Source organism: Myxine glutinosa, chromosome 7, assembly GCF_964187855.1.
Source record: "Myxine glutinosa chromosome 7, kmMyxGlut1.1, whole genome shotgun sequence".
Lineage (NCBI taxonomy): Eukaryota > Metazoa > Chordata > Myxini > Myxiniformes > Myxinidae > Myxine > Myxine glutinosa.
In genome coordinates, this window is record NC_136267.1 from 187676422 (window position 1) to 187692221 (window position 15800).

Consider the following 15800-nt stretch of genomic DNA (forward strand, 5'->3'; position numbering starts at 1 on the left):
ATACAAGCACGCGCAGGGAGATCTTTGAGTGAGTCGGCAGATGCGAGAGAGAGAGAGAGAACCTGTCACGCAACGTGCCCCACGTCAGATGCGGCACACCACAGCAGCTTGAACAAAAGGAGCTTTGAAACCACCGCAGTTTTTGACCACGGCAGCTTTGAGCGGTGAACCAAGTTGCAGCCTCGAAGCAACGTCGCCGTACGAGAGACGGTTGAGGAGAGCCGGCGGCTGCCCAACTCGAGCCGCGATCATCCCAACCACCCGGACCCTTCCCGCGATTCGTTCCTGCCATCATCCCCCGTGTAAGTCTGATTGTTCGTCCGTCTTCTGTGTTGTCCTGGGATTTAAGTAAGACTGTTTATAGGTAAGCTAGTATTTGCACTGTGGCTCTTCTTCTTCTGTATTTTATTGTATTATCTTTCCTCCTTCTTGGTTACTTTTCATCGTGTACATAATAGGTAGAAATAAATCATATTCGTATTTCCTACTGCTGTCTTCCTCTTCTTCACATCCGTCATCTTTGTCTTTTCCCCATTGGAAACCTGTGGCACGATTTGGCCAACGTTAGGATCGGGTTTAGTAATGTTAATGGCTCGAACTTCGGGTTGCTAAAACCGCTCGGCAACTAGTCCATCTAAAACCGGGGTTCGAGCGGTACTTGTCTCCCTGTTCTGCGGAGGGACGGATAAAGGTATTCGGGATAAACCCTGGACCCATAACCCTGATCCGTTCCATCCCGCGGGAGGGCGTTACAAGTACCAGGACCGGGGAGACGGCCAGCTTAACAGGACAAGGGGATAATCACCCCTTGCTAACGGGAGAGCCGTCCCCCGTATCCGTAACAATATATATATATATATATATATATATATATATATATATATTGTATACACACACACACACACACACACACACACACACACACACACACACACACACACACACACACACACACACACACACACACACACACACACACAATCACGTGAAAAAGTAAGTACACCCCATGTAAAGTTTTGACTTTTTCAACATACAGCTATTTGATCTTCATTTCAACAATATTGATGGATAAAGGTGATATAATATAACAAATATCATGAAACATTTACATTTTGTAGTCCATTGTATAATTTAAATAAACATAAATGCAAATTTCGCATGTGGAAAAAGTAAGTACACCCCTACATTTATCACTACTTCAAATACCTAAAATTAGAATCAGGTGCACCAGCTCAGGTGCAAATGATTAGAACATCGTTGGAGATGATCTTGGAGGAACCTGTCATATTTAAACCCCAGACATTTAGTTTGGTTTGCTCTTTTCACAATTAAAAGCTGAGCTGAATTATAGTAGTCAATCTTCTACGGCCACGAGTAAAAGCTGATTTATAGTCGTAAATTCATTCCAAAAGAACTAGAAATGTCGGGACGGGACCCGGGAAGGTTATAAGCTTGGTGGCGAGGCCGGCCTGGGCCCATTTCACAATAAATCTTCTTCTTTCAAAATTCTCTTGAAGTACAACTTATGCACTTAATCGGATTTTCTGACTGTTTGCAACACATGCGTTCAAAATTCTCTCTCACGGGGCCCGACAGAAGAAAGAACAAGGAATCGTTGAGCACTAACTGATACTGGGCTCCCGTCAGACCCATGTACAGAAGATTAAATTTATTCAAAAAGAACCCGGGCAACGTCGGGTGCATTCAGCTAATATATATATATATATGGCTATTTCCACAATAAATGGTCATTTTGACGGACCCTAATTTGAAGTGTATTCTTGACTGGATATGTTGGTCGAATAATGTGGGCTAAATTCTTTTTGAGAGCACGTGTAATAAAGTTATAATGGAAATAAAATCATCGCCGAGTAGTGCCTCGTTTCATTTGTGTGGGAATGTATTGTATGAAAGAGTGTGATACAGAAAGCACTTTTTGTGTACTGTTGTATTGTACATCATGTTCATGCCTCTCAGGTTGGCCCTGTTTGAAATCTGGGTGATAATTATTTTAGTTATTGTTGAACACTACGGTCTGTTCTTTCAATTCAGTTGGAGTTCAATCTATTTCTGTTTCATATTTTTTTTGGAGAGACCGCAAAACTTCATTACCCACGTAACGCATGTTCGTCAAAATATTGCGTAAGACAGCAGAGTTGTAAAATAGTCGGAAGATGTACACATTTTATGCTTGCAACAAAATATGCAGGGGTGCTTATACCTTCCGTTCACAAATGTCAAATAAGGCCTACTTTGCAAATACTAATGAATAAAATGTTACTAATTCATAAGTGTGTTGTCCGTCAAATTGTTACGTGGGTAATATCATGTCATTCCCAAATCGGTAAGCATGGTGAGCACCGCTTTACAATCCATTGAAACACGGTTTCTTAGCAGACCTCGCTTACCCACTACCAGCATCACAGAACAATCGCTAGTTCCATGGGAATCTCGGCACTACGATCTGTCCAATGTGTTACATGGGTAAGCAATTACGTGAGTAATGTTACTGAGTTTTATTGATGGCCTAAATTAAAATGGGAAGTGGTAAAAACATCCAAAAACATTGCTCTCGTTTCATACCAGTCCTCTTCAACCACGATAAATATACTGCATTCCCAAATTCACTACATCTCATTAAAAAAATCCCTACCCATACTACGAAAAGAGACGGATCCTCACCGCATCGGTAATCTCGCCACGTAACGGACGACGGAACAGGCGTGTCCGTGTATTGTTACGTGCCAAGACGCACGCCCATGAGGGCTCGGTTTAATTTCTTGTCGTCTGCTGGCTGAGCGTGCACTCAACTAAATAACGTAATTTGTTATTGGCCAGTGATGATTTTAGTCGTCTTTGCTATCCAATGGGATTCCGTGTATGTGGCAGTGACATAGCGACAGTTCGGGATATTGTAGGAGGGTTTTCATTGGACGAGCGTACGACCGAATTCACACGCTAGCTAATCAGACGACGTGATGAAGTCTCGGAGCTCTTCTTCGCTTCGGTAGTTGTTCTTTGGTAGAACACAGAGCTGTTCTTCGGTTCTTTGGTAGTTTCCAAGGTATAATGCAGTTTATCTTTTACATATATATATTAGTGAAAATTACGGCAAAATCGTAATATTGATATTGTCAGTTTTCATAGCAATTCACGTGTGTTTCGTTTTTTGTCACTATTTTTATGACAGTTCTTGTGAAATCACGCATGTATTGTCAATATTGTGGTCCCCTAATACTTTCATGTGCAGTCTGGACACAATTTATCGCGTGGTGACCAAACAGTGTTACCGTAAATTCGCTACGAGAGTGGCGAAAAAGATTGTTTATGGAGTAATTTCTACTTGAAAAATTATAAATTAAGGTGGATTTATTAACAGAATGGAGCAAGGATTTACCACAAGGATTCACATTTCAATTTTGTAGTCGATAGTAAGAAGGTAACAAATGTTTAATAATAATCATGCGTGGCGACTATACCGTCGGTGCGGCGTAAAGTGACGTTAGATTCGTGTATGTGGTCATACTGCTGGCTACACTGGTCTGCGTCATTTCAGAGGTCTAGGTTTTCTCAACGGTTCTTTTTGCTTTTTGCATGCTGAATTTAGAAATGTATCTCATTTCGCTCAATCAGGTCAAGTTTTTATGCTATCTCAATTTTAAGGAAAAAAATAATCAAAATTTTTGTTTTTTTAATTAGCATTTTTAAAATTCAAAATCAGACTTACATTGACAGAAAATGTACAAACTATATATAAAATGACGCACAAGTACCGTTAATGTGAAATTCAACATTAAAAAGATGAAGGAAAACAATTAATGCGGAATAAATGGCTTTCGCAAAGATTTTCGTCTGTGACATCTCTCTTGAGGCACCAACAGTAGTCTGCAAGCATGTTGACATCCCATCGGCCCTGGTACCTCTCTTCCATCACTCGAATATCCTGGTGAAACCGTTCTCCTTGCTCCTCGCTGACATCACCACAGTTTTCCGGAAAGTAGTCTAAATGCGAGCTGAGAAAATGCATCCTTATGGACATGCGTGCACCAAGAGCCTGGAAGCTCTGCAGGAGCCCTTCCACAACACATTCATACTCTGGACTTCGGTGATTGCCCAGAAAGTTCATCACAATGGATTTGAATGAGAGCCAGGCATTCCTCTCATTGCTCTCCATACTTTCGTCGAATTTAGGATCTTTCATAAGCTCCCTGATCTGAGGGCCATCAAAAATGCCTGCTTTCAGTTTGGCCTCACTTCCGCGAGGAAATTTCTTGTTCAGGAAAGTGAAAGCTCGACCTTCTTTGTTCAGTGCTTTGACAAAATTCTTCATAAGTCCGAGCTTGATGTGCAGTGGCGGAAGTAGAATCTTCTGAGGATTCACAAGAGCGTGTGACACAACGTTGTGGGAACCTGGTTCCAGGCCAGATATTTCTGGCCAGTTGCGTTGTACATAGTGCTGCTTGTCTGCTCGGCTGTCCCACAGACAGAGAAAGCAGGGGTATTTGGTGTAGCCGCCTTGTAGACCCAGCACCATGGACACAACCTATAAATAAAAATAAAGAACACACATATTTGTTTTAAAATTTGTTATTCCAGTTTATTAACAATATATATTTTAATCCATGTTAAGAATATTTCAATAAATAAATTAGAAAAATATATGTAACTAGGTTGACACCAACATACCTTTAGGTCTCCGCAAATCATCCAATTGTGATCTTTGTACTTCAAAGCAGTTAGCAAATGCTCCATGTTACTGTAGTTCTCAGTCATCTGTACCGAGTGACCCACCGGAACAGACGCGATCTTGTTGCCATTGAAGAGTAGTACTGCTTTCAAGCTTCTACTTGAGGAGTCGATGAAGAGCCGCCATTCTGTAGGATCATACGCTAAACCCATAGCTACAATGAGGCCGGTGATGTTGCTACAGTAAACCAGAGAAACTTCATCGTCCGAACTAAAATATTCTCGAAACTCTTCTTCACGGCTGTGGTACCAGGAGAATGTAGTTTCAGGAGCTAACAAACGATTTTCACGAAGTCGTGACCCGAGCAACTGAGCAGATTCTTTGGACAAACACAAATCTCGTGTCAAATTGTTCAACTCCGCTTGGCTAAAGAGTTTGGGTTAACTTGTCTCGCCCGTAGGTTAATATGTACCAGATATGTCACCATCTTCCATTTGTTCATCGGAATCGGACGCCGAATGTCTGCAATTTTTGGGCGGTGCTGGAATTGGAATTCCTGGTCCATGAGGCACTGGTTTAATGGCAGATGGCACGTCTGGATACTTTAAGTGTTGCTTGTTTTTTCGATTTATGCCAAAAATGAAAGAGATAGACATACCGTCAAGGGGGTGACATGATATATATAAAGTTAAACAATTTAGAATGTTTGGGAATTTATTAAACATGAAGTTAAACTCAAACAAAATTGATAAACTCACCTTGTAGGTTTGTCATACAGAAATAACAGTCATTAGTATGATCTCTTCCCTCCCTCCACACCATTGGGATACCAAAAGGCAGACACTCAATCTTCTTATGGCTCCAGCGCCGCAGACTCTCAACGCACGTTTTGCAGCATATGCGAGGGGCAAAGGCTTTGTCCTGGTCACCAAGTTTCATTCCAAAGTATGCGTGATAGCTTTTCCTTACAAAACGTGTGATGTTAGACTGCCGGTCTGGCATGGTCACTTTACCACAGATATAGCAGAACTTGTTTGAGTCATTCTTGCACTTTCGATTCATCGTGAATCACAGTAATGTTATAGTAAGGAGGACACTACGCAGGACGTACTGCCGCTCACGTGCACCTAAGTGGACAGGAGACACCAGACTGAGCCACGCAGCTGCTGGAGCGACTGAAGTTGGGTGTTGCCAGAAACAACGATTTATCTATATTTTTCTGAAATTGAAATGAAAGTAATTGAGAAAGCACTTTCTTCCACATTAAGTGTACTTGTGTGTCATTTTATGTCTAGTTTGTACATTTTCTGTCAATGTAAGTGATTTTGAATTTTAAAAATGCTAATTAAAAAAACAAAAATTTTGAATATTTTTTTCTTTTGATTATTATTTGATAATTGGGATAGCATAAAAACTTGACCTGATTGAGCGAAATTAGATACATTTCTGAATTCAGCATGCAAAAAACATATAGGAAACGTTGAGATAACCTAGACCTCTGAAAAAAATATTTCAAATGCGATTTATTAACAGAATGGAGCAAGGATTTACCACAAGGATTCACATTTCAATTTTGTAGTCGATAGTAAGAAGGTAACAAATGTTTAATAATAATCATGCATGGCGACTATACCGTCGGCGCGGCGTAAAGTGACGTTAGATTCGTGTATGTGGTCATACTGCTGGCTATTGACCACATTTGTAGTAGGTATGGAGTTAATGAGGGAAGGGCAGGTATACACATTGACTACAATGCAGTCCAATTTCTCTAGTTGATTAGTCTATATAAACTTCTTCATGAATGTAGACGTCGTCTACTAATGATAAACCGCAAAGACAAAGTTGAAACTTGGACTTGGTATGGCCTGCCCTGGGTAATCAACATTTAGTACGCCCTATGACAATTCCATCATCATCGAATACAGAGAAGAGTTTGGGTGGAAATGTTAGATTTTAAATTATGAATCAAACCTCTGCTGATGACTCTTGACTGTCTCATCTTCAAGTTATAATTGTTTCACAACTTCATTACTAAAACAAAACTTGGGTTACAAGGTTTTCATTATTAGAATTATTTTATTTGTATTTATAATTACCAGTATATGTAAAACATTTCAAAGACATTTTTCTGTTTGTCTTATTTTGCAGATGAAAAGACTAGAGAGTGGTCGGAAAAGGGAAAGGGAAGCTCAAAGGGTTATAATCAAATTTCCTTTTACCGAGAGATTAAAGGAGAGACGTGCCACTGACCACAAACAAAATGGATCATCAAAAAAATACGTACAAGAATATCGTGACAGGTTGAAACAAAATGAGGCAGGCTGGAAAGCGTACAAAGCCGACAGGGCGAGAGATGAAAGAATTCGAAGAAGTAGGAGAACAAAAGAGCAAAAACAGCATGAAAGAGAACTCAGCAAACTGAGGATGAGGAATTACAGAGCAAGGAAGAACAATGAGAAGGAGCAAGAAATACGTACTGCTGAAAAGAAGAAACAGAAAATTACAAGAGCAGAGCACAAGAAAGTTGAAGAGAAGAGAGCATACTGGAGACTCAAGCAAAGGAGGTATAGAGCAAATCTGTCCTCGCAGAAGAAAAGACGAGTCAGGGAGAAGGACAGGGCCCGGAAAAATACACAAAGAGTTAAGATGACAGACATGGAGGCAAAAGATGAGTTTGTTGGACAGAAATGATGACAGCCACATTAGTTGTAAATTGGCAGAGACATTACACTTACAGACAGTCAAAGATACAATCCAAAGGCATTGACAAAGGACTGAAAAGAAAGATTACAATGAAACTTGCCCAGCAAATTCGTGGGAAGTATGGTATTCTTCGCAGAGGTTTCTGTTCATCACTGGGATTGGAACGAAGGTTTTTCTCGAAATGTGCTCAACGTCAAGGAGATGAATGGAAAAGAAAGACACGGAGTGATGCTCTGCCGACAAGAGTCAAAGACTCACTCAAACATTTCTATGAAGAGGTGTCCACCCAATTGCCAAACAAGAAGGATGTAAGTAAGAAAACTCATATTGCAAAACGAATCATGAATCAGACTTTGAGGTCTGCATTTGCAATGTGGAAGAAACAACACAAAGATGTAAAGGTTGGATTCTCAATGTTTGTGAGTCTGAGACCTCGACACATCCTGACCCGAAATAAACGCAGACGTGAACAATGTCTGTGCGAGTACTGTGAAAATATGAAACTCAAGCTTGATTCAAACAACAATCTTGCTAACAAGCTCGGAAGGCCAGAGGTCAAGGTGAAAGACGTCTTTGATGCAAGCATGTATACACTGTGTCCGAAGCAAGAAGGAGAGAAGTTCAATAACATCAAATGCATTCAGCGCACATGCAGCAAATGTGGTGTATGCTTAATGAAGAAACGACTGTCACCACTTGTAGCTGACCCAACAGTAGAAGTAGAATGGGCACGGTGGGAAAGTGTGCACAACCCAAGTTTTAAACTCTCCAGGAAAACCAGAGTAGTGAAGAAAGGGTCAGTGAACATGTTAATGGAGGAACTGTACACAGAACTAGAAACATTTAGTTCACATCTTTTTGTAGCTGAGTGGCAGAAGCAGCAATACAACAAAGTGTCAAAATCCCTTCCGAAGGACTCGGTTGTATTGGTGATGGACTATTCACAAAACTTCACATGTGGGTTCCAAAGAGAGGTCCAGAGTGCACACTGGAGTCAAGAGCAAGTTACTCTGCATCCAGTAGTCGCCTTCTATGAATGTCCTCATCAAACCATTGTGAAAGAAGCAATACACATTGTCTCTGATGACAGATGCCACGACTCCCACGCGGTAGCTCAGTTCATGAAAGACATCAATAAGCATCTCCATGAAATTCAATAAGAGGCCGAGGAAACGTGCACATTAATGAAACAAGAAAGAGCAATCAAAGATTGCAAACCCTCGCGAGGATGTCTTTTCAGTGGTTTTTAAGGCTTTTGTGTTCAAACAAATATGGTGGCCGAACCACGTGTCCCATGACGTCATCATTTTTTTTTTTTTAACTAATTTATTCCTAGATTAGCACATGTGCTATGTATTAATGCAGTTCTCCATGAAGGATAAAAATGCTAGGTCATTAAACTCCCAGATAAACATGATCAGCATGGATCTGTGGGCCTTGTCATGTTGATATCCTTGAATCCTGCTCTTCTCTGCTCGGTCTTTAATATCCAAGATAATCATGATCGGCATGGACCTGTCATTTCTCAAAATAATCTGCAATAGAAGCATATAATAACTTTCGTATATTTTGAATAACAATACAAGTACACCCACACTCACACCCTCAAATTACTCAAGAATTTGTTGTATTGCTTTAATCATGTGTTTCAGTTTGATTTATGATCATCATACATGAAATCATTTGGTATTTTATTCTGTAGAAGTAAAAAAAAAAGAAGTAACAATTGAGTTCATGCTGTGTCCGTCCTCTGTTACGCATGTAACGTGTTCCTTATGAAAGGGCATATCTACTTTGAAGATCAGACAAAAACTTAAAGATGCATATTGATATGCCAAGACTGTATTACAGGAATGTCCTTTCTGTTGAGAGTTTGCAGGGATGTGATCAAGAACTGTGAATGGGTTTTATGACTGCAAGGCAAATGTAATGGAAGAAATACTGTTTAACAGTGTGTGGTATGTATGAATACATTTGTATTCATTTCTCCAAACTTATTATTTTCTCTTGATCAGTTGTGCGATTCAACATGGTAGTCCAGGCTCTTCAAAATAACATTGCTAAGATTGTTTTCATTGATGACTGTAACCTCTCTCCAGTTAGAATTCCGTCCTCTGTTACGTGAGTAATACGCCCTACAGTGAGGCATACATTGTGTAGCAGTTTTGTAGAACCTTCCGAAGTTATCTTAATACTCTGTATTTTGAAAAGGCAAGTATGTGTGCATTCATAATATACACCGAACTTTTATCGTGTTTTATTTTCAATTTTGGGATATTGTTTCACCCATGTGGACACTTTACTGTGGAAATAGCCATATCTCTTCTGTGCACAATATGCCACAGAAAGCAAACAAGTTCATGGGAACATCGACCATTATGTTTTCCGAAGACACTACACAGATATCTACACAAGATATCTACTTGTGTAGATATATATTTAAAAAATATTATTCTTTGCTTTCCACAGTTTTGAAGAAATATGAGGAAGATAAACTCATGAAAGCATTGTTCTGTCTTTGCAGGTGTTTCCTCTGAATGCTTCCGGCTCACCAGTCAGTCAGTTCCCCTTTGTACGCACTGGATTACTGGGATTCCTTGGCCCTGTGAGTGTCTGGAGGGATGCATTCTGCTTCATATCTAAGATTTTGTTGAGGCCAAGAATAATATCTCATCTTTGTTGATCTTGCACAAAAAGAAGCTCATTGGCTTTTGGCTTTTTTGAAAATCAAATGTTATTCATTGCTGCACTAATTGTGAAAGACAATATTTACTTTCACCTCCAAGATGGCTTTTTGTGGAAAAATAAAAAAATGAATTGATTTTTGTTACATTCTGCTATAATGGGCCTTAACCTTAAATTAAATCACTCTCTAACCTGTTCTGTACATCCATTGTTCTTTTAGTGGTTGTCCCAGCATGAAAAATATTATCTCTTCAGGGTGGAATGAGGAACTTGTCTTGCAGGTGTGTAGGCCTACATTGGCGGACAGGTAGAACAATGGATGAAGTACATAGAATGTTGATTGATGCTACCCGCCATAGAAAACGATGAGAAACGAACATTTTGGGCGACAAAGGGTTAACACGCGCACGTCCGCTTCTTTCTGTCCTTGCTTTCCACGGTGGTTAGCATTCCTCGATTTCCTCGATTCATCCATGACCACTTTCATATTTACCTGCTAAGCGTTGTAATTGTATGCCGATATCCCATTGCAGGACTGATAGACCCGAAATCCCATAAATTGACGCATGCTGCATTGTGTGCCGTCGGACATATTTTAGGGTCTTGGAAATGTCAACTTTTTTTAAATTTAAATATTTGGGTTATACATTTATTAGAATATGCTATTTCCTCTTATTTCGCAAATTGAATTGTGGAATTATTTATTCATGCAATTAATTATTTCATAAATTCATTATTATTTATTTACTTGTATATTAGGTGTACCGGAAAGTAATGTCGTTTTTTAAGCTGAGTATTCCTCTTTGAAAAACGACATTACTTCCCGGTACACCTTGATTGTTGTTGTTGTTGTTGTTGTTGTTGTTGTTGTTGTTGTACACCTAATATTTATGTATTTGAATATTTAATCATGTATGTTTTTTTACATTTGCCTGGGACTCATGGAGGGTCTTGAATATTTTACAATCATTGTCCTAATTTTACACTTTTGGAATGCAGGCCATGAGATCCAGGCTCAAAAATTATTTTATTTCCCCTCTTTTTAAAAAACAAATTTTATGAAGAGGGAAAGCATGACAAGTTCAAGATGAGACGAGCCAGATGATTTTTTTCAGATTGCTGTGAACAGGGGGCCAGGTGAGCCCGACAGTTTTGACTTCACATGCTTGATGCGCAGAAATCATAACCACCTCTGAACTGCTGGTTTCACGGTTCTTGCAGCAAAGTCTCTGACATGGCCACTCAGGTCAGAAGTCGTCTTTGGCCATGCCCAAAGGTGCTGATTTCATGGCCTTTCTGGCTGGAGGCCAATCTATAACCACTCCTAATGGTTCTACCTTGCCAACCACTCCCATTTTCTGGCCCTTAGTTCATGCTCATTTAAATTAGTCAATGCTGTTTTAAATCGGGCAGAACCGAGGCTCTTTAAAGATGCCACACTGATGCTTTTTTAAATCTCGGACTGAGCTGATGCTACTTTAACAGACCTCACTGCTTTCCATTACAGCCATGGGCTCTGACTCACAAACCACATGCATGATCCCTTTGCCGACAGCATGGACGCTCGTTTAAAAGTCACTTCTGTTTGCTGGCTACTAGCTGATGATCTTCTTAGTCCGCCAAGGCTTTCTGTAAATTGGGCCAAGCTGACACTCTTTAAACAGGCCTTGGTGTTCTTTCCATTACTGCCAAGTGTGCCTAAAGGTACATGCCGTAAATGGGACAGCACATGCGGTTGTGCTGCCTTTCCAACACTTGTACTCGTTCATGCCTCTCCGTCATTTGTTCTCAGCTACTTGTGCCCAGTCTCAATGCAAACGTGACCCAGGTAAGTCACCTCCCTCTCGAAAATTTCGCACTTGTTCGGGTTAAATTTCAACCCAGTTCCCCTTAATTTCTCAAATATCTCTGACCAATTATTGGCAGCCTGTTTAAATGTGGGAGCGTGGACCAATACGTCTTCCAAATAGACGAGGCAAATTTGCCATGTTAAGCCAATTAAAACACGTTCCATCAGATGCTCAAATGTGGCAGGGGCGCATTGCACAATCCAAAAGGCATGACAAACTACCAGAGGCCTTTTCCTGTGGAGAATGCTGTTTTCCCTCTTGCCGCTTTATCCACCTCCACCTGCCAATAGCCACTCTTTACATCCAATGTTGAAAACAATTTTGAGCCTGAAACGGCATCAAGGGTGTCATCAATCCTTGGCAGGGGATACGAGTCTTTGAGTGTTACGTGATTGAGCTCGCGATAATCCACACAGAACCGAGTGGTCCCGTCCTTCTTTTTCACCAGCACAATGGGTGGCACCCAAGGACTCACTGAGGGCTCGATAATTCTGGCCTTTTCCATTTTTCTCACCTGTTCTTCTGCCTCCTCTTTCTTAGCAAAAGGGAGCCGCCATGGCGATTGGCGAACAGGCCAAGCCTCACCAGTATTAATTTGACTAGCGGGGTCACCCGTGGGAATCCCACGGGCATGGACGTGTGTGACATTTCGACATATTGAGTTAGATGCTGCACCTGCACATTCAGTTATATAAAATGGTTACTGGTAATTGATCACATCCACAAATGATGTAATCCACACAATTTATGTACTTTACATAACGTTAATAGGAATACATGCCCGTGTAGCTGGGAAATACAGTTTGTTTGAAATAAATCACAAATATCAGAAGAAAGTTTTTTAAATTTAGAACTATTCTCAGAGTTAAACATCACCGTAATATTATGCGGTTGCTTCAACGTTTTCGGTGAATTATATGTCATTCCCATCTACACGGGCATGTATTCCTATTAACGTTATGTAAAGTACATAAATTGTGTGGATTACATCATTTGTGGATGTGATCAATTGCCAGTAACCATCTTATATAACTGAATGTGCAGGCGCAGCATGTAACTCAATATGTCGAAATGTCACACACATCCATGCCCGTGGGATTCCCGCATGGATGTGTATGGCGAATTTTAAATATATGTCGACTGTTATTTTAGGCGGTGTATTTTCGTTTATCATCATGGCGCGATTTAAAAAAATATATCTCTGCATTTTCCTCTCCAATACCTCCTCACACTTTACACACACACCGGCCCATGTTTACATATACACACACACACACATATACACCCACACACATATACACATACACACACACGTACATCGACACACACACACACACACACACACACACACACACACACACACACACACACACACACACACACACACACGTACAGACACATATACACATATGCACATATGCAAATATCTATATTATAATAGCCGTAGATGATTCTGTCTGTCTGTCTGTCTATCTGTTGGGTGTCTGTCCGGGGTGTGGCTTACTCGGTTTGCAGAGTAGCTCCACCCATAGCTCCACCCATTCTGGGAGTGGCTATAAACAAATATCCACCATTTTATTAACTCGCATAGCTTTGAGTCCTGTTTTGTAGGCCCGTGGTGTCTTGCTCTCCCCCAGTTTTATTTCAAATCAAATTCGATAAATCATTTCATTTTTCACAGTCGCTAACATAGTTTTAGACTCGGTTGAAAAAAAACGGGAAGAAAATCCGATGAAAGTTGCCGTTTATAGAACGAAATGAATTCTCAAAGGCCTGTAACTTCAAGGCCATTGAGTCTCTCTCACGCCTTTATCTCCAATCTAACTCACCATATGATTTCATTTTTATCGATGGTTTTACTTTTAGACTCGGTGTCAGCAATAATTGAGAACAATCCACACACGCGGGAAAATGCAGAGATATATTTTTTAAAATCGCGTCATGGTGTATCATACACCGCCCAACATGACACCGCCGGCAATGTGTCGATATATATTAAAAATTCGCTTTTGCTTTTCCGTTATGATATATTACTATTTCGTTTGATGATAGTCGTCACAAAAACGTCAACAATGATGCCGACATATATTTCTTCGTTTTTATTTCATTCAACATATTAGCCGGAAGTAAAATATGTTTCAGGAAATTACCGAGAGATATTTCTTCGTTTTTTTTATTAGTTATGTGCGCATACACTTTAAATAGGTTTATTTGAAATCTTTAATTTTCCACAATATAATTTACTTGCCATTTATCATTTGATGATTACGAGACAAATTCCTCTTGAGGATCGTGACAATTCATGCGTTGCGTGGAAACTTCCATTTCCAAAATGAATGAGACGATCGATGAAGAACGACTCGGTGTCACCAACGCGGGAAAATGCAGAGATATATTTTTTAAAATACACCATATCACCGCACAACACCGCCCAACAGCTAACAAGTATCATTCACCGCCCAACAGCCAACGAGTATCATACACCGCCCAACATGACACAGACAGCAACATGTCGACATTATCGCTTTTTCTTTAAACCGAGTGAACCGAGCCGAACCGAATACACCGCGTGAATTCACCGAGCGAATTTCAGCCAATTCCACCTATTTCTTCGTTTTTATTTATTCGTTACCAGCAGAAGTACCCAGCGTTGCCGGGCGGGGGAGGGGGGAAGGGCACGTACACTTTAAACATGTATATACATGTGGGATGTGGGATATATACATGTGGGACATGTGTACGTGTGTGTACGTGTGTACGTGTGTGTATGTGTGTGTGTGCGCGTGAATATGTGTGTGTGTGTATATATGTGTGTGTATGTGTATGTAGGCTAACCCCGCTCTAGCAGGGAAAATGGCCTTAAAATGCATGTTGTTGTTGTATGTGTATATACATGTCTGTGTGTGTGTGTTTGTGTGTATATGTGTCTGTACGTGTGTGTGTGTGTGTCTGTTTTTTGTGTGTGTGTGTGTGTGTGTGTGTGTGTGTGTGTGTGTGTGTGTGTGTGTGTGTGTGTGTGTGTGTGTGTGTGGAGATGTATATATGTGTATATGTGGATACATATGTGTATACGTGTGTGTGTGTGTGTGTGTGTGTGTGTGTGTGTGTGTGTGTGTGTGTGTGTGTGTGTGTGTGTGTGTGTGTGTGTGTGTGTGTGTGTGTGTGTGTGTGTGTGTGTGTCGATGTACGTGTGTGTGTATGTGTATATGTGTGTGGGTGTATATGTGTGTGTGTGTGTGTATATGTAAACATGGGCCGGTGTGTGTGAAAGTGTGAGGAGGTATTGGAGAGAAAATGCAGAGATATATTTTTTTAAATCGCGCCATGATGATAAACGAAAATACACCGCCTAAAATAACAGTCGACATATATTTAAAATTCGCCATACACATCCATGCGGGAATCCCACGGGCATGGATGTGTGTGACATTTCGACATATTGAGTTACATGCTGCGCCTGCACATTCAGTTATATAAGATGGTTACTGGCAATTGATCACATCCACAAATGATGTAATCCACACAATTTATGTACTTTACATATATACACATATATACATCTCCACACACACACACACACACACACACACACACACACACACACACACACACACACACACACACACACACACACACAAAAACAGACACACACACACACACGTACAGACACATATACACACAAACACACACACACAGACATGTATATACACATACAACAACAACATGCATTTTAAGGCCATTTTCCCTGCTAGAGCGGGGGTTAGCCTACATACACATACACACACATATATACACACACACACATATTCACGCGCACACACACACATACACACACGTACACACGTACACACACGTACACATGTCCCACATGTATA

The 15800-nt window shown here is 40.5% G+C and overlaps 2 protein-coding genes across 2 annotated transcripts in view; one reads left to right on the top strand and one right to left on the bottom strand.

Moving 5' to 3' along the window:
- The window catches only part of LOC137430925 (disco-interacting protein 2 homolog C), a gene marked incomplete in the record, with an annotated part of 587612 nt that overhangs the window by 354344 nt on the left and 217468 nt on the right, over positions 1 to 15800 (top strand). Inside the window, 1 exon segment of the mRNA XM_078782629.1 lies at positions 9915 to 9995. Coding sequence (XP_078638755.1) covers positions 9915 to 9995 — 81 coding nt within the window.
- LOC144893108 (uncharacterized) lies at positions 3761 to 5749 on the bottom strand. Its single transcript, XM_078782771.1, has 3 exons — positions 5574 to 5749; positions 4687 to 5113; positions 3761 to 4543 (listed from the first exon to the last, which is right to left on the bottom strand). Exons 1-3 carry the CDS (start codon positions 5747 to 5749, stop codon positions 3794 to 3796), a joined length of 1353 nt encoding a protein of 450 aa, XP_078638897.1. The 3' UTR covers positions 3761 to 3793.